At 48.0% G+C, this 23947-nt stretch overlaps 2 protein-coding genes across 2 annotated transcripts; both read left to right on the forward strand.

Annotated features, from left to right (window-relative positions):
- The first annotated feature begins 2882 nt into the window (after positions 1-2882).
- On the forward strand, positions 2883-3391 carry LOC102974473 (BTB/POZ domain-containing protein KCTD2-like). The gene has a single exon (XM_055079824.1). The coding sequence runs from the start codon at positions 2897-2899 to the stop codon at positions 3389-3391; it is 495 nt and encodes a 164-aa protein (XP_054935799.1). The 5' UTR covers positions 2883-2896.
- Positions 3392-13824: 10433 nt separating this feature from the next.
- On the forward strand, positions 13825-21696 carry LOC112064296 (peptidyl-prolyl cis-trans isomerase A-like). Its single transcript, XM_055080034.1, has 2 exons — positions 13825-13993; positions 21158-21696. Exons 1-2 carry the CDS (start codon positions 13825-13827, stop codon positions 21694-21696), a joined length of 708 nt encoding a protein of 235 aa, XP_054936009.1.
- Positions 21697-23947: the final 2251 nt, after the last annotated feature.

Consider the following 23947-nt stretch of genomic DNA (forward strand, 5'->3'; position numbering starts at 1 on the left):
TGATTCCATTCTTGGAAAGGAAAAGACGTACGTGTGCGCACAGATAGGAAGAGGTTTGAAGGATGTCAGCCGAACCGTGAGCAGTAGTTACCTCTTAAGAGGGATTAGCAGTTGCTTTTATTTTTCCTTTTGCCTATTTTTAATTTCTACTTTCCCCAATATGAATATGCATAGCTTTTTAACTAGGAAAAATAAAGCAAGTCATTTAAATTTGAAGCTCCTTCCCATCCTTAGTACAGAAACCTCTGCCAGGTCACTTCGTGGCTTTCCCTGTCTTCCTGATGGTAATTAGCGCTACTAAAGACGTTATAGCTCCAAAGAGAGAAGACAGTGAAGATGTAGAAATCTTTGCTGTATTTCCCAGAAGCAATCTCAGGCAGAAGGGGGTCTGTGCCTCATGAACTCAGAGGAAGCAGATGCTTGGGAAAGCTTTAGTGGCAAAATATAGTATAGTAACATCTCAGCTTTCAATTCATGACAAATTGTTTAACACAGATGAAGTGCCCAGAATGGTATCAAGAATGACTGGGCGCATCTGTTGGTTCTACCTTGCTGTTGAGGGTCTGTCTCTTGTGCTGCCAGAAGAAGCAAGCCAGGGAGGTGGGGAGAATGAGGAACTAACACTGTGTAGCTCAGACTTCAGGCGTTACAGGTGAGTGAAGAAAGATGCAAGGATTTGCTAGGATATTCAGGGGCTGCTGCCTGGAGGTTGCAGAAGCTGACATCGATCCTAAAGAAAGAGAAGGGAAGGATGAAGGTAAGCGCAGAGGAGAGGAGAAAGTTCCAGATTAAATAAAGGGTTTGTTCTCTTTACAGCTCTTCAGTAAATGAGGACAGCTTCTCTGGAGAAATCCCCTTAGGAACATTCAAGTCCCCTCCTCATATGAAGCCCTATTACTTCCGGCGCATGGGGGCTGCTCACCCAGGGTCTCCTTGGCTATGGAAATGGTCCTGTCTCCCTAAACCAAAACCTTAAAAGAGTCAGGATTATTTAACTAATCCTTTCCTTCTTTTAAATGAACAGTGAAAATGGAAACCTTTAAATGACGTGCTCGAGGATATTTATGTGTTTAAGAAATGAGTTTCTTCCGCATAATTTTAATCAGCCTCACAGTTAATGACTAAATAGATGGCTCCCACTTTTGGTTTTGGTAAATATTTCTCTCTCCGTCATCACTTGTTCTCTTATGGGCGCCATAGACTGCACCATAAACTCGGCACAGAGAATTGGTTTAAGCTTCTTTGATGCCATATTTAGTAGAAACTTCCGATCACATCCATTAGGGGAGATAATGGATTTCTTTCCTTTTCTAGAAAACCTGTACTTCTATGACAGACACAAAATGAGCGTTTTCTCCTCTCTGGACCTGGGCCTACACCAGTTCTCAAATTGTGCAGATTTAGAAATCGGCACGAGGATAATTCTCTCCCATCCTGTAAATGTCCAACCTCTGTCACCGCCTTCACGGGAAAAGATCTGCCGGTCCAGGAAGGGAGGACCTGGCCCCTCCCCCAAGCCTGCGCGGGCGCAGCCGACTGTAAACTGAGTCAGCGACCAGTGACCCGGCCGGCGTGACGCGGGCTCGCAGGGCGTCGAGTTCGGAAGCTGCTTCTCCCTCCGGAGCAACACATCATCTGCCACCACGGCAGACGTGACCCACGGAGGACCATGGCTGTGCCCGCGTGTCCTGGAGGATGTGCTCCTGGAGGGCAGGTGCCGTGACTCGCCACCAAGGTCAAGATTCCGTGGTGGGAAGGCGGCCACATCCCCCCCTCCCACCCCCACGCATTTCTCTAGTCCCCTTCCCTCCTCTGGACTTTTTCCAAAGCACCTGTCACCGTCTGACCTACCAAACGTGTGCTACTGTGTCTTGCTCAATGACTGTCTCCCCGCCTGCAGTGAGAGCTCTGGGGCAGGGGCTTTGCACTGTTTTAGACTACTTCAGTGAGTGGCCCTCAGTAAATACGTAGTGAAGGATAATTAAAGCGTCCCCCGGCGTCGAGGAGAACACCTAGAACACAACAGGTGCTCGAGAAATCATTTCTGAATGCATGAGGGGGTCTGTGGGTTTACACGTGTCATGTCATTTAATCCTACACGACGGGCATTATCATTCCCATTTCCTCTGGACTTTTTCCAAAGCACCTGTCACCGTCTGACCTACCAAACGTGTGCTACTGTGTCTTGCTCAATGACTGTCTCCCCGCCTGCAGTGAGAGCTCTGGGGCAGGGGCTTTGCACTGTTTTAGACTACTTCAGTGAGTGGCCCTCAGTAAATACGTAGTGAAGGATAATTAAAGCGTCCCCCGGCGTCGAGGAGAGCACCTAGAACACAACAGGTGCTCGAGAAATCATTTCTGAATGCATGAGGGGTCTGTGGGTTTACACGTGTCATGTCATTTAATCCTACACGACAGGCATTATCATTCCCATTTGACAGACAAGGAAACTGAGACACCACAGGTTCAGCAGCTTCCTCGGGGTCCTGTGAGCGGTGAACGGTGGAGAGAGGATGCAAACTCAGCTCCATCTAGAGCCAAACCTCTTGTAATTATGCTAAACTGAACAGGATTGTTTACTGTGGAAACAGACCATTGAGAATGCATAGATTTATCGATATAGACATGCACGTTTTAATTACAGCTTGTAAACACGAGTAGCTTGGAGACAAAAATCTAATATCTGGCCCAGGTTCTCTTTTGCAGTTACCTGTTTATCCTTGGATTGCTTCTCTGATCGCATCTGCATCATCAAAATATATTTTAAAATATTTATTGTGCATCTGTTTTGTGTCGGGCACTGTTCTATGTGTAGGACACACCAGTGAACAAAACAAAACAAAAAATCCTGTCCTCATGAAGTTTGTTGCCTTGCAGGGGAGAGAGATAATAAGTCATGAGCGGCCCGGCGGTGGCCCAAGACGGCGGAGCCGCAACTGGACCCGGCGATGGCGGGGCTGGGAGGCGGTGGCGGGAGTGGTACTTGGGTCCTGTCCTGAGCTACCTCCGCCACGGGAGGCCCCGCATCACGAAGGAGCTGGCGGAAGGTGTGCTGGAGGAAGCGGAGTTTTACAGCATTGCGTCTCTCGTGCGACCTGTTAAGGAAGGGATACGGGACAAGGAGAACAGAACTCCACAGGGCCCCGGGAAGCACGTGTACAGAGCCCTGCGGTGCCAAGAGGAGGAGCTCACGCAGATGGTGTCCCCTATGTCTGACGCTTGGAAATTCGAGCAGCTAAGCAGCATCGGAGCTTCCTGTGACTGTGGAAATGAGGATCAGGCAGAATTCCTCTGTGTCGTCTCCAGAGAATCAAATAATTCTACCAATGGCGTTGTCACTGAGCCCAGCGAGAAGGCAAAGATTCTCCGGGAGAGAGGATCTCGGATGTGAAGTCCGGAGTCCTAACCGACGAGAGAGCAACCAGCAGAGCACCTCTGTGAAGTTAAATCTTGCGCCTGTCCAGTAACCGAGCTACGGCAAAGCAAAGCTGAGCCTGGCCCCCCCGGTGGAGAAGCGTTCTGGTCAAAACCAAAGGAACCCCAGCCCCACCCACAGGAACCGGAAGACAGAGGCCGCTTCCGGCTGCAGAATGCCTTTTCAGTACCGGCTTCTGTTTTCTTAGCCAGTGTTTTAACAAATCTTCACAAGAGCAGCTGGGCCGGGTTCCCAGCTGCAGCTGATCTAGGGCTAGGGGGAGGGGAAGAGGAAGGCCTAGGTCTTTGCACATATGCTGTGCTTCAAGGACGCTGGAGCAAACGAAGAGGTTTTTCCCTGCGCTGTGCCATGTTTCCACCTGAGTGGGCCACGTCGGACGTTGGCAGCCGCTCTGTAACACCATCTTTCCCCGCCCATGCACCCCCAAATAATGCAGCAGATGCAAAGGGTTCTAGCTTCAGGTCGCTGAACTGAGGTTTGGCTAGCGTTGTCAGAGCACCCCACATTGCTGTGAACAAAGCCTCCTGGAGGAGGGGGAGGATAGGGTGTCCTTGGTTGTGGTTGGAGACGGGGGGTCGCAGCTCTGGGTTGGGGGCACCCAGCTGCTACCATGTTCAGCTTTGCATCGTTGGTCTCCAGCAGCCTGGACCCCCCAGATAGCTTGCTTTCTCCCCAAGAAGAGGTTTGAGGCAGGCGGCATCCTGCGCCGTGTGAGACAGACAGACAGGCGCTTTAGGTAGTTGATGTAACTGCTTCTGCAGCCTTTTCTTGCCGTCCATTGGCCCATCTTCCTTCCCTGACTTTTTAAACTGGGGCTGAGGGTAAAGGGACTTTGGACCCTCGATGGCTTGGGGTGGGGACGGCTGTTTTCTTTGAAAGTTGCCAAATGTGTTATGTTGTAGTATCCAAAAGTGGTATCATTTTTGTGATCGTCTCTTGGAAATGCCTTGACCAAGGCATTTATCTGCGATATTTGCAATATTTGTGTCTCTTGGTTTCCGACCTGGGGGGCGTCAGTGAGCCCCCCCCCATCCCCCATAGCGTGTGTGCGTTTGCTGGGTCGTCTGAGGACTCCCCCATCTCTGACCTAACCCTCACCACCACTTCTTTCTGTGGAGCGCCAAGGCGTCGCGGATCAAACGCTGTTGGGCCCAGAGGAGCAAAGCCCTCCCTTGGGCCGTGCGCTCAGAGCTCGTAACTGGACTCTAAGCTTTTGAGTCTCGGTGAACAGTCATGGAACGCAAAGGGGCCAGAGAATCCTGGCTTTTCCCCGGGTGACTTTCTTAGGGTGGCAGATGGTCTGGAGGAGGGGGAGGTGCCCGCGGGGATGCTCCATCCATAAACGCCCCCTCAAGCCCATGGCTCCCGGGCACCTTCAAAGCTGAGGTTCTATCTGCTCCACAGCTCAGCTGCTTACTGCGTGGGTCTGGGGTCATGGTGTTTTGGAAATGACTATCGACTATGCCAGATGTCTTCTGAGCCTGTGACCTGCCCCTGCCCAGGCGGCCTAGCTCTTCTCCAGGACTCGCACGTTGCCCTCGTGTGTCTGCGTAGAGTAGGGTAGAAGTGTGTATCCAGGGCGTCTGCTGACACGCCACGTCCGCGCACCAACGGGAACGTGCACGTCGGCGCCTCGGAAGTCTGGCCCGAGCCCAGGAGTTTTACGGTTGTAAAATGTTAGAGGAACTTCTACCTGCAATAAAAACAGTCACCCTTCAGAAAGGTGACAGATGTCCATCCTGTCATATTTCAGGGGAAAAAAAAAAAAAGATTTTGAGCGAGTCGAGGAAAAGCTGCCCTGAGTAGGACAGAACTATGGGCGAGGTGCTCTTTGGCTGATTTGAATGAGAACCGTCAGACTGAAAGGAGGGAAAGCAGCTGCACCTGGGGCCTCGCGCCCAATCAGATTGCTTTCTGGGGCTCACCTGGTGGTCGGCCTCTGGTCCCAAGCCAGCAGGAAGGAGCGAGGAGGCGTGGGCCAGCCCCTCAGGATGCGTTGTTTCTTTCATCATGCTTCTCCGAGGTCCACCGTGGAGGCGGCAAAAAGACTGCTGAGCCCCTTGCTAAGTGATCTGAGGAACTAGAGGGCTGCCTTTCACCAAGTTCCCCTCCTCCCGGCAACCCCATGACAATTTCAGTTGTTCCAGTGCTCCAGGAATCTGAGAGTGATTCGTTTCTTAAGGTTTCTGGAAAAGTATTTTACCCAAGCCCTTTATGAACCTAGTTGGTGTTTTTTTCTTGAAAGCCTTCTCCCTCCGGGAGAGTAACTTCAGGCAGAGGTCTGGCCGTTGGCTGGGGGATATCACATGACCAGTGACCCACGCTCTCCAGCTGCCCAGGGCTGCCACGTGGGGAGTGTCTCCCTGCTTCCTTCCCTGCCCAGGTCCGTGGGTGATGCAGGCCAGACCCAGGGAGCAGCCCGGCATCTCCTGAGTGACAACCCCAGAAGCCCGCTTCCATCTTCTCCTCAGAACCCGCTGCTCTTTCTTGGCAGTGAGGCAGGGCCCAACCTCCTCTAGAGTAACTTAGTTTCTGCACAATTCTAACTGATCTCAGGGGTGTCCGTGAGGTGCAGAGGAGGAAGGGACAGAGATGCTGAGGGAGTAGGGCTGAGAAGTCACCCACACCCTCCAGCTTGGCTTTTGAGCCAGGCCTTAGGGACCATGCCTGTCACTTGTGGGTGCCCTTGGTTACCATTGATGTGTTTGAATAAAGTCTGAAATGCTGTGACCCTTTTTTTCCCTCTCTGGTCAATAAAGACATGAAACAAAAAATTAAAAAATAAGTTATGAATTTGAGAGAAAAGTATATTATACAGCATGTTAGAAAGCAGTAACTATGGAGAGGAAAAGAAAGCTGAGCAGGGTAACGGTTCAAGAGAGCCAGGAAGAGTGTACAGAGAAGTGTAGCGACCACGCCTAGATGTGCAAGAGTGAGCCAGGCGGGGGGGAAGGGCCAGGACAAAGGCCTGAAGTGTGCCCGGCACATCCAAGGAGGGAGGGGGCCAGCGTGGCAGCACCGGGGTGGTCCAGGGGTCAGCAGTGAGAGACGGGGCCGGAGGGAGCAGGGCTAGATGTTGCGGGGAAGGACTCTGCTTTTATCCCGGGACAGGTGGGAAGCCACTGGAGGGTTGTAGAAGAGCTGTGACACCATAAACTTTTGTCTCAAAAGGATCCTCTGTGGCTGTGTTGAAAGTAGACTCCAGGGGACAGAGGTTGGGACGAGAAGGTCAGGTCGGAGGCTATGCATTAACCCAGACGAGAGCTGATGGTGGCTCGAAATAGACCAGGGGCCAGTGAGCCCCCCCCATCCCCCATAGCGTGTGTGCGTTTGCTGGGCGGTCTGAGGACTCCCCCATCTCTGACCTAACCCTCACCACCACTTCTTTCTGTGGAGCGCCAAGGCGTCGCGGATCAAACGCTGTTGGACCCAGAGGAGCAAAGCCCTCCTTTGGGCTGTGCCCTCAGAGCTCGTAACTGGACTCTAAGCTTTTGAGTCTCGGTGAACAGTCATGGAACGCAAAGGGGCCAGAGAATCCTGGCTTTTCCCCGGGTGACTTTCTTAGGGTGGCAGATGGTCTGGAGGAGGGGGAGGTGCCCTCGGGGATGCTCCATCCATAAACGCCCCCTCAAGCCCATGGCTCCCGGGCACCTTCAAAGCTGAGGTTCTATCTGCTCCACAGCTCAGCTGCTTACTGCATGGGTCTGGGGTCATGGTGTTTTGGAAATGACTATCGACTATGCCAGATGTCTTCTGAGCCTGTGACCTGCCCCTGCCCAGGCGGCCTAGCTCTTCTCCAGGACTCGCACGTTGCCCTCGTGTGTCTGCGTAGAGTAGGGTAGAAGTGTGTATCCAGGGCGTCTGCTGACACGCCGTGTCCGCGCACCAACGGGAACGTGCACGTCGGCGCCTCGGAAGTCTGGCCCGAGCCCAGGATTTTTACAGTTGTAAAATGTTAGAGGAACTTCTACCTGCAATAAAAACAGTCACCCTTCAGAAAGGTGACAGATGTCCATCCTGTCATCTTTCAGGGGAAAAAAAAAAAAGATTTTGAGTGAGTCAAGGAAAAGCTGCCCTGAGTAGGACAGAACTATGGGCGAGGTGCTCTTTGGCTGATTTGAATGAGAACCGTCAGACTGAAAGGAGGGAAAGCAGCTGCACCTGGGGCCTCGCGCCCAATCAGATTGCTTTCTGGGGCTCACCTGGTGGTCGGCCTCTGGTCCCAAGCCAGCAGGAAGGAGCAAGGAGGCGTGGGCCAGCCCCTCAGGATGCGTTGTTTCTTTCATCATGCTTCTCCGAGGTCCACCGTGGAGGCGGCAAAAAGACTGCTGAGCCCCTTGCTAAGTGATCTGAGGAACTAGAGGGCTGCCTTTCACCAAGTTCCCCTCCTCCCGGCAACCCCATGACAATTTCAGTTGTTCCAATGCTCCAGGAATCTGAGAGTGATTCGTTTCTTAAGGTTTCTGGAAAAGTATTTTACCCAAGCCCTTTATGAACCTAGTTGGTGTTTTTTTCTTGAAAGCCTTCTCCCTCCGGGAGAGTAACTTCAGGCAGAGGTCTGGCCGTTGGCTGGGGGATATCACATGACCAGTGACCCACGCTCTCCAGCTGCCCAGGGCTGCCACGTGGGGAGTGTCTCCCTGCTTCCTTCCCTACCCAGGTCTGTGGGTGATGCAGGCCAGACCCAGGGAGCAGCCCGGCATCTCCTGAGTGACAACCCCAGAAGCCCGCTTCCATCTTTTCCTCAGAACCCGCTGCTCTTTCTTGGCAGTGAGGCAGGGCCCAACCTCCTCTAGAGTAACTTAGTTTCTGCACAATTCTAACTGATCTCAGGGTTGTCCGTGAGGTGCAGAGGAGGAAGGGACAGAGATGCTGAGGGAGTAGGGCTGAGAAGTCACCCACACCCTCCAGCTTGGCTTTTGAGCCAGGCCTTAGGGACCATGCCTGTCACTTGTGGGTGCCCTTGGTTACCATTGATGTGTTTGAATAAAGTCTGAAATGCTGTGACCCTTTTTTTTCCTCTCTGGTCAATAAAGACATGAAACAAAAAATTAAAAAATAAGTTATGAATTTGAGAAAAAAGTATATTATACAGCGTGTTAGAAAGCAGTAACTAACTATGGAGAGGAAAAGAAAGCTGAGCAGGGTAACGGTTCAAGAGAGCCAGGAAGAGTGTACGGAGAAGTGTAGCGACCACGCCTAGATGTGCAAGAGTGAGCCAGGCGGGGGGGAAGGGCCAGGACAAAGGCCTGAAGTGTGCCCGGCACATCCAAGGAGGGAGGGGGCCAGCGTGGCAGCACCGGGGTGGTCCAGGGGTCAGCAGTGAGAGACGGGGCCGGAGGGAGCAGGGCTAGATGTTGCGGGGAAGGACTCTGCTTTTATCCCGGGACAGGTGGGAAGCCACTGGAGGGTTGTAGAAGAGCTGTGACACCATAAACTTTTGTCTCAAAAGGATCCTCTGTGGCTGTGTTGAAAGTAGACTCCAGGGGACAGAGGTTGGGACGAGAAGGTCAGGTCGGAGGCTATGCATTAACCCAGACGAGAGCTGATGGTGGCTCGAAATAGACCAGGGGCAATTGAAGTGGAATAAGACATCCAAACCCTATTTTCCAACATACCAATTATTTCTACCTTCAATCCTGCAGGCTCTGCGGCTGCTTCTCTGTCTCTCTTTTTGTTTAACTTTTATTGAGAAGTGCATAAATTCTCAGGGTACAGCTTGATAAATATTTACAGAACGAACACACCACCCAAATGAGAATCTCGGAACCTCACCTGTGTCTCCTCCTACTCACCACCCCCTTTGCCTCCAAAGGTAACTAGCCTTGAACACCATAGATTAGGGGTTTTTTGGGTTTTTTTTAATTTTAATTTATATGACTATAGAGGAATTATAACGATCTTTTGGTGTCTGGCTTTTTTTTTTTTTCAGTGACGTTTTAGTGTATAGCAATAGCTGGTTCATTTCATCAGATTTCCAGCCATTTTGTCCACACTTTACTCTATTTCCTCTATTATTTATCACAGTTATTTAAAATCCAGATCTGATACACTCACGTATCTGTTAGCAGCAGGTCTTTTTCTATTGCCTATTTTTGCTCTTTGGGTCAGATGCCAGTATCGTGCATGAAAAATTGTAAAGGTTCTGAATGATGTCTCTTTTTCCTGAAAGGATTTATTTGTGCTTCTCACACATAGAATGGGAGCAGAGCACCTTAATCTAATCTGTGGTTGAGCTGATCAGGAAGACAGTTTCAGCCTCAGAGGCCGGTCCACTTCTCACTCGCCCTTACCTCTGGGGTTCCACCTGCCAGCCTAGGGGTACTTCAAGGATCCCTTCTCATTGGCAGACCCTGAATCCAAAGTCCTGTCTTCCCAGTATTATGAGACTGTTGAAATCTCGTTTTGGCTTCTCGGCCACAGAGCTGCCACTTTCTGCTGGTCTTCTAGGCTTTTCTGCTGCAAATAAATTGGCAAATACCTCAAGAGAAAAGCAACAGAGAACACCCGGCTCATCTCTCTGTGGTTCTGAGGGTCTGAGGATCCACCCTGTGGTCCTTTCCTCTGTCCTGGGATGTACAATTACAATGTATAGACTTAGCAGCTGGCAGAAACCCAACCAAGAAGACAGGAACGAACAAGTGGAAACTCCAGAAAGTGCCCCCCCTCCCCCAGATAAGACAGCAAATCCAGATGGAACGGCTGAGAATGGTGCTATTCTCAGGAATCTAATGAACACGGGGGTGGAGGTCACCATCCTAGCCCCATTCAATATATCTGTTATGGTTTCTGCAAAACTCGGGTGGATTTTCATGAGTGATGGTAGATTAGCAACAACTTATCCAAGCAGTAGTCCCAACCGTAGCTGCCGAATGGGATGTGGTATCTCAACCGGAACAGCCCAACACAGACTTTGGTACTCGGGTTGTGGCTACCCATCTGGAAAACGTGTTCTTTTCAAACCTTCTCAGGAGAGATAACCCAAAGCAGCTCTGTGTTGCGTCAGAAGGACAGAAGTGCGTGTTCACTGCCTTACCCCAGGGGTATGCCCGTTTTCCTGCTGTCATCTTGACAACCCCTGGAATATCACGCGCTCTACTACATTACTGGCATTATGCTAACCGGAATGGCAAATAGGAAGTGGCAAGGGCTTTGGATGCTAGAGTAAAACATATGTGTGTCAGAGGGCAGAACATGACAGCCCTTTAAGCTTTCAAAGTCCAGACATATTGGTGAAGACTCTAAGAGGTCAGTGGTCCGGGGCATGCCCTCTAAGTTAAATGATTACCCCCTTATAAAATGGTATGTGGCTTGAGGACATTTTGGATTTGGTGGTGGGGGGGGGCAGCCTATATTGCCCTTGATATTATTTCTCTGACCTATTTCTCGAGTGCCAGTCTTGAATGAGGCCCAAAGTATAAGAGGGCTCTACAGAAATTCTAGGTTTCAGTGCAACCCACCCTGCTATTGAGGCCATATAATTTATCAAATCCACCAGTGCTAGGGGCATCCAGAGTAGAGAAAATGCTGTGAGGGATCGTTGACAAGCTCTGGTAGGAGATCTGCAGTGCAGAACGCCTAGGTTACTAGAGTAAGGCCATGGCCACTCCATTTCTGGGACTATTTATTGTGAAAACACTCACCATTGAAAAACCAGCTCTTGAAGTGATAATAGATAATAGAGATCAAGTTGAAAAGGGAACATCAAGTGATTATGTGACCGGAACTGCTCGTCATGGGCTGGACATCGTCAGATGCACCAAGTTGGTCAGGCATCTGAGGGAAATGGCGTGTTTAGGGTCAGGTCTGAGCAAGTGCAGAGCACGCAAGGTGTCCCAATCTCCAGGTCACCTCCCTCCGTTGTCCTGACACCTCTCTCAGCTTTACGTCTATAACTATGGGGGCAGCGTTGGACTGCTATGATCTATTGGTAAAGGAAGGAAAACAGCTTGTTCCGGGCTCATGGGAGGGTTGGTTCCAGTCGTCAGTGCTGGCTGACCGTGGGCTGCTGTCAACACTATGGCTCTATCAGGGGTGACCCTAAAGGACAGTGGTGAGGGGACATCTTCCTGGCAGGCAGAGCTGTGAGCAGCGTGCCTGCTTGTCCGCTTTGTATGGCCCGAGAACGGTCCTAAGATAAGGATGTACGCAGACTACTGGGTTAGGGAATAGCTTGGCTGGTTGGTCAGGGGGATAGAAGGGACAGGTTTGGAAGATCAGAGACAAAGAGGTCTGGGAAGAAGCATGTAGATGGATCTTGGGAAGTGGCCACAAAATGTGCAGATCTTTATGTCACTAGAGAAGATTCGGCGCAGAGCGGTCACTCACTGGCCAGGTCGACAGGAGGGACTGGCTAGTGATATCAGCCATCCTCTGTCCTCAGCCACCCCAGCACTTGTACAATAGACCTGTGAATGGCAAGAGAAAAAGAGATGGGGGAATATTAATTATGGCCTCAGAACCAGATGCACAAGTTGGCACTTTAGCTTGGGACGTACACTTTTGAGAGAGCATAGCCTGCCGTCACCTGGAAGATTCAGTAACAGAGTGGACTTGACGTAGCGATGAGGGGATCCAAGCTGTGCAAAGGGCAGGCTGCAGAGGATTCCCGTGATTCCCCTGCATCACCACCCTTTACCCACCTCTGATCTCAGCCACAACTGCAGGGGATCGTTCCATGCAAACTCACACTCAAGCTGATTCTGCTTTCTGCACCAGGGCTTCCGCAGAAAAGCTTTGAGCCCTTCAGTCCACGCACTACACAGCCCAGCAGCGCAGGGTGTAACCACGCCAGGGGCAGTCCTCGCCAGCAGGGAGCGGATAAATACCTCCACCTCGCATCCCTCGGATGGGCAACACTGAGAAGCATCCTCTAGACTTCCCAGAGGTCCCAGCAGAATCCATCCCCACTGCTTGCGGCCGCGATCTCAATAATACACACGGTTCTTCCTGTCTCACCCTCCCTGCCCTCACGCCCACCTCCTGCTTCACCTCTCATTTAAAGGAACTGCTCCCAAGCCCTGTCTCAGGCTTTGCTTTCGGGGATTCCCAGACTAAAGCAATAGCTGCACCTGCCAAAAAGAAACTATGTATTAATATCTGACAGGAGCCAGGAAAGCAAGATTCCATCCAAAATCAGAGGAGAGTAATTCAGAAGAGTAATTTGGGTGTGGGTAAGTGAAAGGGGACATGGGGAGCTATTTTATAACTTCAGACTTAGCAGGTCCAGTTCATTCCATAAGCCAGTATAAAATATAGGTTTTTAGAGCTGACAATGTGAGCACAGAATATCCAGATTTAGAAAGGCATAGGAGACGTTTCTCTTTCTCCTGTGCTCTGAGAACATATGCTCACATTGTCTGTGTGCACGTACACACCACACACACACACACACACACACACACACACACACACTGGACTATAAGAAAAAAAATCACTCTAGCCACACAGGGGAACCTGGCTCTTTGGACCACACAAGTATTATCAAGGCATCACCAGTGGGAGAGAGCCCAGTTACGAGCCAAAGACTAGAGAGGAAAAAGCCTTTGTTGTGAATAAATAGCCTGATGAACCCAAACATACTCAGTGGCTGGAGAATCACAGGACAGAGTAGTAAGTCCTTTTTCATCTACAGAGTGAAGGGGTTTGCATGTATTAACCACGTCTGCTGCTGGCCACACTTTCAAGAACCACACATGTGCCTTCTGTGACTTCAAGGTTTTGTGAAACACAGTTGGAAAACCTGGGCCAACCCACCCCTTCTTCTAGAAATGTCTCCACTCCATCCATCTCTGGAAGAGAAGAACCCTCCAACTTTGCTAAAGCATCCCAGAGAAGGGGACTGGTGCAGATTCCCAGTTACAGTGTGGCGACGCTGGACCATTTTGACCCAAATGGATATTCCTTTCATGCTTTCTCACTGCAGCCGAAGCCTCATTCTTCTTGTCCTGATCTCAGCGGAAACAGTAAGACATTGCCATCTTTTTGCAATATCCTTTTACAGCCCTCAAGGTAGTTAATAGTTTTTATACTGGATTGGGCTGTGATTAATGAGAATTAAAGGAGGCTGAGACTATATAAGTATCAAGCAATTCTTATCTGCAGTAAGTTGTTCACGAAATTTCCGTTTGCCTCCCTGAGGAGATATGTAGAACTGAGCAACGATGTTTTTCTTATAATTAAGGGTTAAAGTGTGTCCCCCTCCAAAAACTACACGTTGGAGTCTGAACCCCTAGGACCTCAGAGTGTAACTCTATTTGGACACAGGGCTGTAGGTAGTTAGGGAAGATGAGGTTATACTGGAGTAGACTACGTCCGACTCCAGGATTACTGGTGTCTTCACGTCCCACGTGAAGCCAGAGACACACACAGGGAGAAGCCACGTGATGATGGGGGCAGAGATGGAAGTTATACAGCTGCGAGCCCAGGAACACCCGAGAATGCTGACGGCCGCCGGGAAGCTGGAGGAAGCAAGGAAGGGCCCCCTCCAGCTTTCAGAAGGAGCACAGCCTGCTGGCACCTTGATTTTGGACTTCTGGCCTCCAGGACCGCAAGCCAGTAAGTTTCTGTCTTTTAAGCCGGCTGGCGTGTGGTACTTTGTTATGGCGGCCCTAGCAAACGAATGCACTTATATTAATGACTTCTCTCCAATCAAGTCTCTAACATGTATTGATCAGGATAAAAGCGTGTCTCCACAATTCACCCCTTTCTTCTCTTCTTGAGAGACTCTGGAAGCTTATGAATTAAGAGGTTATTTTCAGAAATAGTGATGCAAGTTTCCATTTTGGATGTATTTAATTATAATCTAGAAATCAGTAGCACTTCTCCCAAAAAGATGTATCCAGAGTCCATCTGGGATTCAGAGGTACTGAACTCAAACAGCTCACTACCCCGACAGTCTGTAATAGATACACAATTCTCTCTAAGCATAGCAAGGCATTTTTCTAAAATTAAAATCATCACTAAAGCTGGGTGACAGAATGCCTTTATGTGGGCCTCTACAGGCCCGGCTATGCCAGATTTAATTAAGGAGTTTTATTTACATCGATAAATTCTTATCCAAGGTAAAATAAAAGTGATTCGATTTGTTCACACTCAGTTTCGTTTAGGTGTACAACTAGTGTTTTAAGTCTATTGCAAAATAATTCAACCAAGAGATCAATTTTAGCACCTACGAAAAGCCCAACCAGGCTATAATTACAATCTTCCAAATGCTAATTGCATACATTTTCGGATAGGAAATATACATATGTATCATGTATCATCTTACTGTTTACCACCAAAAATTATACTTGCATAAAACATGGGAAAATTAGCTTCATTATTTATGACCCTCAAAAGACTAGGATGTTCCTTTTATAGCCCTTTCTGGATCCGTCCAGGTTAGTGAATTACTGTCTTCCTTGGCTGTCTATGTATCTTTTATTCTTCTTGAGCTGTTGGAAGCTAAACAGGGCTGAGGAAGAGAACCCCATCGTAGGAGGCAGCGGGGACCAGAGATCACAGCAGGAAGTGGGACCTCAGTGCTAGAGCCTGGGTTTCTGGTGGGCTTCTGCTGCCTGGCTGGTCAGAGCGTCCATATCGAATAAGAGGACAGGCCACGAGCTGGGGGCCGAGTGACCTAACGGAGGAACTCATGAAAATGAAGCTGATTTCCAAATAGGAGACTAAATACGTGCTCCAGGGAGGCTGTAAGGTGACCGCACGTGACGAAGAACCAGGATACATACGACAGCATTCAACAGGTTGTTCTGAAAGTCTTCATGGCCTCTAGAGCATTCTGCATCTATAAAAATCTGCGTGGATCATTTGCGTGGAGCAATTTAAGAATGCAAAGGCAGGACACACTTGAGTCGGGGTTTTGTCGTTTTGACAATATTCTCTTACTATCTGCCAAACCACACTCCCTGTGACAAGGATGCTCGCGTGAGTAGAGCAGGTCACAGTGTACAAAGGGGCCTCCCTCCCTGGGAGGCTGATTTGCAAGCGATTGTTACTGTCGCGCCTGCTTTAGAGTCGATGAAAAAACCAGGGGAACGAAGAGGAAGCTGAGGATGGGAGAAGCTAGGTGGTTCAGCCAAGACCCCACAGCTACTCTGGTACCACATTTTGACACTATGCCTATTTGATGCCTACATTTCACAAGGAATGGCGGACGTCCCAACAAACACACGTTCATTATTCTATTTATTACCAAGAGCTACTTTGTATAGTACTCGTGTACCACACAGTGTCTTCTGCCTGGGACTGTGGAGGGAAACCTCTTAATGTCTTAGCACATAAAGAACTGTTCTCCTGAGCACGGGGAGAGGGGGTCCCTAGTCACACAGCCCAATATCCCCCTGGAGAAACGGATGGATGTTCTTCTGGGCCACCTTTACTCCTAAGGACACCTATGTGTCTCTCCAAGGTGCCCAGGTTTTGAAAGGGAAAGGCAAGGATTGATTCAGAGAATGAAGGTGGGAAAGGTGGGGGGACAGGTGGAGGTGAGGAGGATGGAGGATGTCAGCGTCCCTGACATTGACCAAGACCAGCTCACTCTTGGAGAATTTCATGTGACTCTGGCACTAAGTCTGGGGGGAGATGGTGACAAATGCAGTGTGTCCAAAGGGAGCATGGTGGGCAGTTAGGAAAGAATCCTCACGCGGAGCTGTTGAAGAAGCTGGGAGTGGTTAGTCTGGATTGGCGAAGTCTCGAGGAGACATCACACCTGGATCCTGCTAGGCCAAGGATGGCACAGAGAGAGGCAGACGTTTTTTGGTGGATGCACAGGACATAGTGAGATAATTAGAAAAAGAGTACCAGGAAGGAAAGTTCACCTCAGTTTAAGAAAAAATCATCCTAACAATTACAGCAGACAAACAGTGATGATCTATGGAACTTTCCATCCTTGGCTGGAATTATACAAGCAATGACTGGATAGCTGTCCCAGAGAGCACCGTTTGGTTCAACGAAATGGCCTTGGGTGTCTTCTAGATCTAAGTGCTGTGCATCTAGGAATAAGGTCTTGGCTCCCTGGTTTCATAATTCCTTGGTGTTTGCTATAGACCTCTCCACAGTGCAGTAATCCCTTTTTAAAAATTTTATTTATTTATATTTGGCTACATTGGGTCTTCGTTGCTGCGCGCGGGCTTTCTCTAGTTGTGGCGAGCGAGGGCTGCTCTTCGTTGTGATGCGCGGGCTTCTCATCGCAGTGGCTTCTCTTGTTGCGGAGCACGGGCTCTAGGCGTGCGGGCTCAGTAGTTGTGGCTCACGGGCTCTAGAGCGCAGGCTCAGTAGTTGTGGCGCACGGGCTTAGTTGCTCCGCGGCACGTGGGATCTTCCCAGACCAGGGCTCGAACCCGTGTGCCCTGCATTGGCAGGCGGATTCTTAACCACTGCGCCACCAGGGGAGTCCAGTAATTCCTTTTATCTTTTATGATCTCAGGGCCACTTAGAATATTATTTCTGTGGCTGACTCCTTGGCTCTGAAGAGCAATGCCAAAACCTGAAGGAATCATGAAGTGCTGATGCGAAATCTCTATTAATTTCTGATGAACTTCTTATCTTAGTAGATTTTTATGCCCCCTAGGCACCTCACAGTTTGTAGGCATTCAATGAAGTTTTGATGGGTGAGTGAATGAATGCATGCATGAGTGTGAACATTACTTAGCTAATTATGAAAACAATGTTCCAGGCTTCAAGGACAAAAGAAGAGGGGAAGAATCCAGAAATCCTTTGAACATTTTAAAGCAGATGTAAGTTAAAAATTAATTAGTAACAATTGTTCGTGATTTTTTTTAAAATACCCTTGGCATTTTATTTTTTGCTCTAAAAATCGAAAATGTCCTTAAAGTGACTTTTTAGTCTATAAAAATAAATAGCACACATTATACTAAATGGTGAAATGTTAAAAGCACTTCCTTTAAAATTGAATAAGACAAGGAGGTGTGCCATTGACATTTCCAGTAAACAGTTTACTGAAGGTTCTACATTGTGCAATCAGAAAAGAAAAGAAATAAAAAGGTGAAGGACTGCAGAGCAAAAAGCAAAGTAGGCAAAATTTCCAGATATGATTGTCTGCCTCAGAAAACCCAAATGCATCTGCGTTTAGTAAAGTTTCTGGATATAAAATCAATATGCAAAAGGCTGCACATCTATATACCAGCAAAGAACAGTAAAAACTACAAAATAAAAACTTTCAACTTCTAACAGCATCAAAAATAGAAAGTATGTAGGAATAAATATGGCAAAGATGAAAGGACTTTCAGGTGAACATTTTTAAGCTCTCTCAGAAGTTGGTGATGGAACTGTAAATTGTTATAACCATTTCAGAAACATAACATGATCTATTGAGGTCAAACTCAGGTACACACTATGACCCACCAATTCCATTCTTAAGAACATACCACATGGGCTTCCCTGGTGGCGCAGTGGTTGAGAGTCCGCCTGCCGATGCAGGGGAACCGGGTTCGCGCCCCGGTCCGGGAGGATCCCACGTGCCACGGAGCGGCTGGGCCCGTGAGCCATGGCCGCTGAGCCTGCGCGTCCGGAGCCTGTGCTCCGCGACGGGAGAGGCCACAACAGTGAGAGGCCCGCGTACCGCAAGAAAAAAAAAAAAAAAAAGAACATACCACAGAGGAGCACTTTTTCACGTATGCCAAAATATATATATAGAAATCTTCATAGAAGCACTGTAATAGCAAAATTTAAAAGCAATGTCCATCAGTAACAAAGGCCCATCAACAGTAAAATAAATATATGACAGCATATTTATTCCGTGAAATATTAGCCATGAAAATGAATGAACTGCAGCTATACACATTAGAATGCATTAATCTCAGAAGTAAGACGTGGAATGAGAGACTAAGGGACTAAAGAATACATACAGTGTGCAAAAGAAAAAGGCAAAATAAACAATTTGTTATTTGCAGATACATATGTATGTGATAAAACTATAATGAAAAGTATAAATTAGTTAAAATTCAATATAGTGTATTCTGGGGAGGAGAGAGAAGCCCTTTATTGGGAATGAGCTTAAAGGTGCCTTCAAAGGTCCTGTTGGTTCTCTCTCTTAGGCTGGGTGTTTATTTTACTATTATTATGTACACTTTCCTATGTCATATTTCTCAGCTCTGTAGTTTTTTTTCTTTCTCCAGGAAAATGCTCTTTAACCCAATGTGGCACTTATCGAAATTTATCCATTCATTCTATTGATGGTGCATTGCTGAATAACATCTACTTAGAATGACCAAAAATACAACGGGGTGTCATGGACTGTATGTTTTCAAAATGTAAAGATTAAGAACTGGCTTGAGGAGATTATATAGGAAGCATGTTATCTCCCTATTTAACAATATTGAAGGTCTAGAAAGACCTCGTGGCGTTACTGCAACGATATCACTGGTCTTACGTAATGGTCAAACTGAGGAATTATTTGCAGAGTAATTGGGATCGATAATGTTCAGAATATATCAGGCAGCACTCACTTTACCTGCGGGCCACAGACGAACTGCTCAGGATTCTTGGTTGCACACAAGAACCGACACTGGTCAACACAAGGAAAAATGATTTCTCAGAAGCCTGTGAAGTACAGTTGAGCCTTGAACAGCTCAGGGACTGGAGCACCGACCCTCCAGGCGGTCCCAAACCCACCTGTAACTTATGGTCGGCCCTCCGTGTACGCGGTTCCTCCACTTCCCTGGGTCCGCATCCTCGGATTCCACCAGCCTCAGACCATGTTGTACCATGGTATTTACTACGGAAAAAAATCTGCTCTAAGTGGACCCGTGCACTTCAGACCCGTGTTGTTCAAGGGTCAGCTGTACTTCGTGGAGCTGGGGGGAAGCCTAGTCGGCCGGGTTTGAAAAGTAGACATGACTGATGGAAGTTTGTGAAGGTCATGTCGCAGGAATCAGCCAGTTAGGGCACCTCTGCTTCCTCTAGGGCTGCCACCATAGCTATAAACCCTAAATGACCCCTGCATCCTGGCCCCTCTTACGCCCTATTCCAGGCTCCACTGAGGGCATCCAGTGGCCAGGTTCAGGTGACACATCTACCCCTTTGGTGCCAGGGTTCAGGGTGAACAAACGGCTGAACTTTGTGACTTCTGTATTCCATAGATTTAGGAAAGGAATACAGGTGTCAGGAACCACAGACGAATGAGTGAGAGAATGAATAGAAACAGAGGAAAAAAGGAGGGAGAGAGAGAGGAAGCCTGGAAATGATCTGCCATGTTCATCAAAAATTTTGTTCCTGAAGCTCCATCTAAGACTCTGAATCTAAATTTCAGAAGTTGGTGGGGAGGGGGCGGGTCCACAGAAATCTTTCATTTATTGAACCTGCATGTCAGGTGATATTTTTTCAAATTTGCAAAGATTACTGGCATCAATAACGCAGGCCCTTAAATCTACTTACTCTTTCTATGACTTTCAGTGACTTTGCTTTTACTGTGTGAAGGTTGGGGCGTGTCCTAAAAGGATTCCAAATTTCTTTTCTCCCTAATTGTTCCTTAACCAATTTATTCGTCTCCGTGTGCATTTCTTGGAGATGCATAGCAGCGATTTCAATTTATGAATGAAGACGTTCAGGATTTGACTACTTAGAGCCCCAAGAAAACATCATCTGAGTGTCTAAAATAAACAATATTTGTCACTTAACCACGATGCTGATGTGCCAGGCACTATTCTGGTCATTTTACATGTCTTACCTAATATAATCCTTCCAACAAGCCCCAGGAAACAAGTATCCTCACTTTACAGATGACGAAACTGAGGCACCAAAAGATGTAAAATAATCCACCCAAGGTGATGAATGGAGGGGCAGTGATTTCAATCTAGTTAAATTTGCTCAGAGTTTCAGCCACTATTTAATACAGGCTCAGTAAATGTCAATCTCAGCAGAGCAAAACAGACATTTTAAAATTCACTTATTGGTTGTAAATAAATCAACCAATAAAAATGGAGCACAATCAACAAATACAGATTTATAACCACGAAAATGATCTCTCCTTAATTTGGCCTTCCGAAATCTGCTTGGACTGTCTCTGCGCTCACGGCTAAACAGCATGTAAACAAAAGTCCTGCACTCAGGGGGCACCCGTGAGCCCCCAGGCCACTCGCCAGCTGTTTCCCAGTCAGCTCCGCCCGTTCTCAGTGGGCAGGTTTCCTCTGGGGAGCTGCACCTTCTCTCGCATCTTTACAGGGAGCTTCCTCCTGGAGGAGCTTAAAGCAAACCTGCTCTTCCTGCCGTAATCTTCTCTGCAATACACCCGTTAAGGATTCAACCTGGGTTAAATGTCGTGGATTCCTTTAAACAAGAATTTAAATCAAACTGAGGTGTTTTTCCCACACACGCTACGTATTAAATAATTATGAACGAAAACATGTTATGGGGTCAGAACAGGCATAGATAAGAAAATGGCTATATCTGTATATATATATATAATGGAACACTACTCAGCCATAAAAAAGAATGAAATAATGCCATTTGCAGCAACATGGATGGACCTAGAGATGATCAACTACGTGAGATAAGTCAGACGGAGAAAGACAGATATCATATGATATTGCTTACAGGTGGAATCTAAAAAAATGATACAGATGAACTCATTCACAAAACAGAAATAGACTCACAGACGTAGAAAACAGACTAATGGTTACCCGAGGGGAAAGACGGGGGAGGGATAAATTAGGGGTTTGGGACTGACACACACACACCACTAGATATAAGACAGATAACCAGCCTTGCGGACGCCGCTACCCTGGAGCCTCCCGCGCTGCTCAGCCACAGTCAACCCCACCGTGTTCTTCGACATCGCCACCGACGGCGAGCCCTTGGGCCGCGTCTCCTTCGAGCTGTTTGCAGGCAAAGTTCCAAAGACAGCAGAAAACTTCCGTGCTCTGAGCACTGGGGAGAAAGGCTTTGGTTATAAAGGGTCCTGCTTTCACAGAATAGTTCCGGGATTTATGTGCCAGCGTGGTGACTTCACACTCCATAATGGCACTGGTGGCAAGTCCACCTATGGGGAGAAATTTGATGATGAGAATTTCCTCCTGGAGCATGCGGGTCCTGGCATCTTGTCCACGGCAAATGCTGGCCCCGGCACAAATGGTTCCCAGTTTTTCACCTGCACTGCCGAGACTGAGTGGTTGGATGACAAGCATGTGGTTTGGGGCAAGGCGAGAGAGGGCATGAATATTGTGGAAGCCATGGAGCGCTCTGGGTCCAGGAATGGCAAGACCAGCAAGAAGATCACCATTGCTGACTGTGGACAAATCTAATAAATTTGACTTGTGTTTCTTTGTTTGTTTGTTTGTTTGTTTGTTTTAAGAAGATGTTGGGGGTAGGAGTTATTAATTAATTTATTATTTATGCCGTGTTGGGTCTTCGTTTCTGTGCGCGGGCTTTCTCTAGTTGCGGCCATTCTTCATCGCGGTGCGCGGGCCTCTCACTATCGCGGCCTCTCTTGTTGCGGAGCACAGGCTCCAGACGCGCAGGCTCAGCAGTTGTGGCTCACGGGCCTAAGTTGCTCCGCGGCATGTGGGATCCTCCCAGACCAGGGCTCGAACCCGTGTCCCCTGCATCGGCAGGCGGGCTCTCAACCACTGCGCCACCAGGGAAGCCCTTGACTTGTGTTTTATCTTAACCACCAGACCATTCCTTCTGTAGCTCTCAGGAGGGCACCCCTTCACCCCCATCTGCTTGAAATATCCTATAATCTTTGTGCTCTCACTGCAGTTCTTTGGGTTCCACATTGTGCTTCTCTCCCTCCAAGTTTAGTTGAATTGCCAAGTTAAGTTTATGACTATGAAATAAAAACTAAACAACAAAATAAAATAAATAAAATAAAATAGATAACCAACAAGGGCCTACTGTGCTATACTCAATATTTTGTAATAACCTATAATGGGGCTTCCCTGGTGGCTCAGTGGTTAAGAATCTGCCTGCCAAGGCAGGGGACACGGGTTCGAGCCCTGGTCCGGGAAGATCCCACATGCCACGGAGCAACTAAGCCCACGCACCACAACTACTGAGCCTGCACTCTAGAGCCCGAGAGCCACAACTACTGAAGCCCGTGTGCCACAACTACTGAAGCCCACGCGCCTAGAGCCCGTGGTCCGCAACAAGAGAAGCCACCGCAATGAGAAGCCCGCGCACCGCAGCGAAGAGTAGCCCCCGCTCGCTGCGCCTAGAGAAAGCCCGCGTGCAGCAACGAAGATCCAATGCAACCAAAAATAAAATAAATAAAATAAATATAAATTTTAAAAAAATAACCTATAATGGAAAAGACTATGAAAAGGAATAGATTGTACATATATATAAAATATATAAAATTATATATATAATTCAGTTTTTTATATATATATATAAAACTGAATCACTTTGCTGCTTTGCTGTACACCTGAAACTAACACAGCATTGTAAATCAAGTACCCTTCAATAAAAAAGGACAAAAAATAAAAATAAAGACATTTACGACCTATTAAAAAAAATAGAAAACAGGCATATCGATTGAGGGGTGTGACTGAAAGTTTCAGGCACCCAAGGACTCCCTGGGTACCTCTGGCACATTCAACATAGGTGTCAACAAAAGAAAAGTAGGACATGGTCCCTGCCTGTGATGGCACCTAACACAGGTAGGCAAATGACACCAGGTATTGTAACAGGACAAAAGTAGATAATATATGCTAAGGAGCTAGATTGAATATTTCCCTAAACAGATGGGGGAAATGTGGGCTGGAGGACTGGGTGTTGGGTGATTCACACATAACTGCTTGAAAAAACACGCCTAGCAGGGCTTATGAATGAGCAAGTGTCAGTACTTAGTGAGATCTCTATTGGTTCTACCCATCCCAGTCTTATCCAACATTTTTATAAATGATCTGGAAAAGAAGAGAGATGGTATAATTGATCAAATCTGCATTGTCATGAAACTAGGGGTGATGGCAAATACATTGCATAACAGAATCAAAATCCTAAAGGCCTGAGGTGTTTCTCCAATCCGCCAGCACTGTCAGGGTTGTGATGTGTCCGGGTGAAGGGGAGGATGTTCTCATCATGCCCAGGGCTGGACTCACCACACCTGTGGTGGTCCTTCTAAGCAACACATCCAGATGGGAATTTTAAGATACAACAGATTCTAGGAAGTGACCAGGATAATGTGACTTGACACCGGTGTAAACAAGGGGAGATGTGCGATCCAGTAGAGGGAATATCGCCTATGATTTCATGATAGCCATTTCCATACATTTAAAAGAATATATATGACATGAAATAGGACTTCAATTTCTTCTGTGCCATTCTGTTTTTTTTTTTTTTTTTTTGTGGTATGCTGGCCTCCCTCTGTTGTGGCCTCTCTCGTTGCGGAGCACAGGCTCCGGACGCGCAGGCTCAGCGGCCATGGCTCACGGGCCCAGCCGCTCCGCGGCATGTGGGATCCTCCCAGACCGGGGCGCGAACCCGGTTCCCCTGCATCGGCAGGCGGACGCGCAACCACTGCGCCACCAGGGAAGCCCCTGTGCCATTCTGCAA

Source organism: Physeter macrocephalus, chromosome 18, assembly GCF_002837175.3.
Source record: "Physeter macrocephalus isolate SW-GA chromosome 18, ASM283717v5, whole genome shotgun sequence".
NCBI classification, from domain to species: Eukaryota; Metazoa; Chordata; class Mammalia; order Artiodactyla; family Physeteridae; genus Physeter; species Physeter macrocephalus.

Excerpts from the sequence above, each read along its gene's own strand:
- LOC102974473 (XM_055079824.1), top strand. The coding sequence starts at position 2,897 with ATGAGCGGCCCGGCGGTGGCCCAAGACGGCGGAGCCGCAACTGGACCC.
- LOC112064296 (XM_055080034.1), top strand. The coding sequence starts at position 13,825 with ATGGGGGCAGAGATGGAAGTTATACAGCTGCGAGCCCAGGAACACCCG. Across the intron at positions 13,994-21,157 it reads GCCTCCAGGACCGCAAGCCA|CCTTGCGGACGCCGCTACCC; the intron begins GTAAGTTTCTGT and ends ACAGATAACCAG.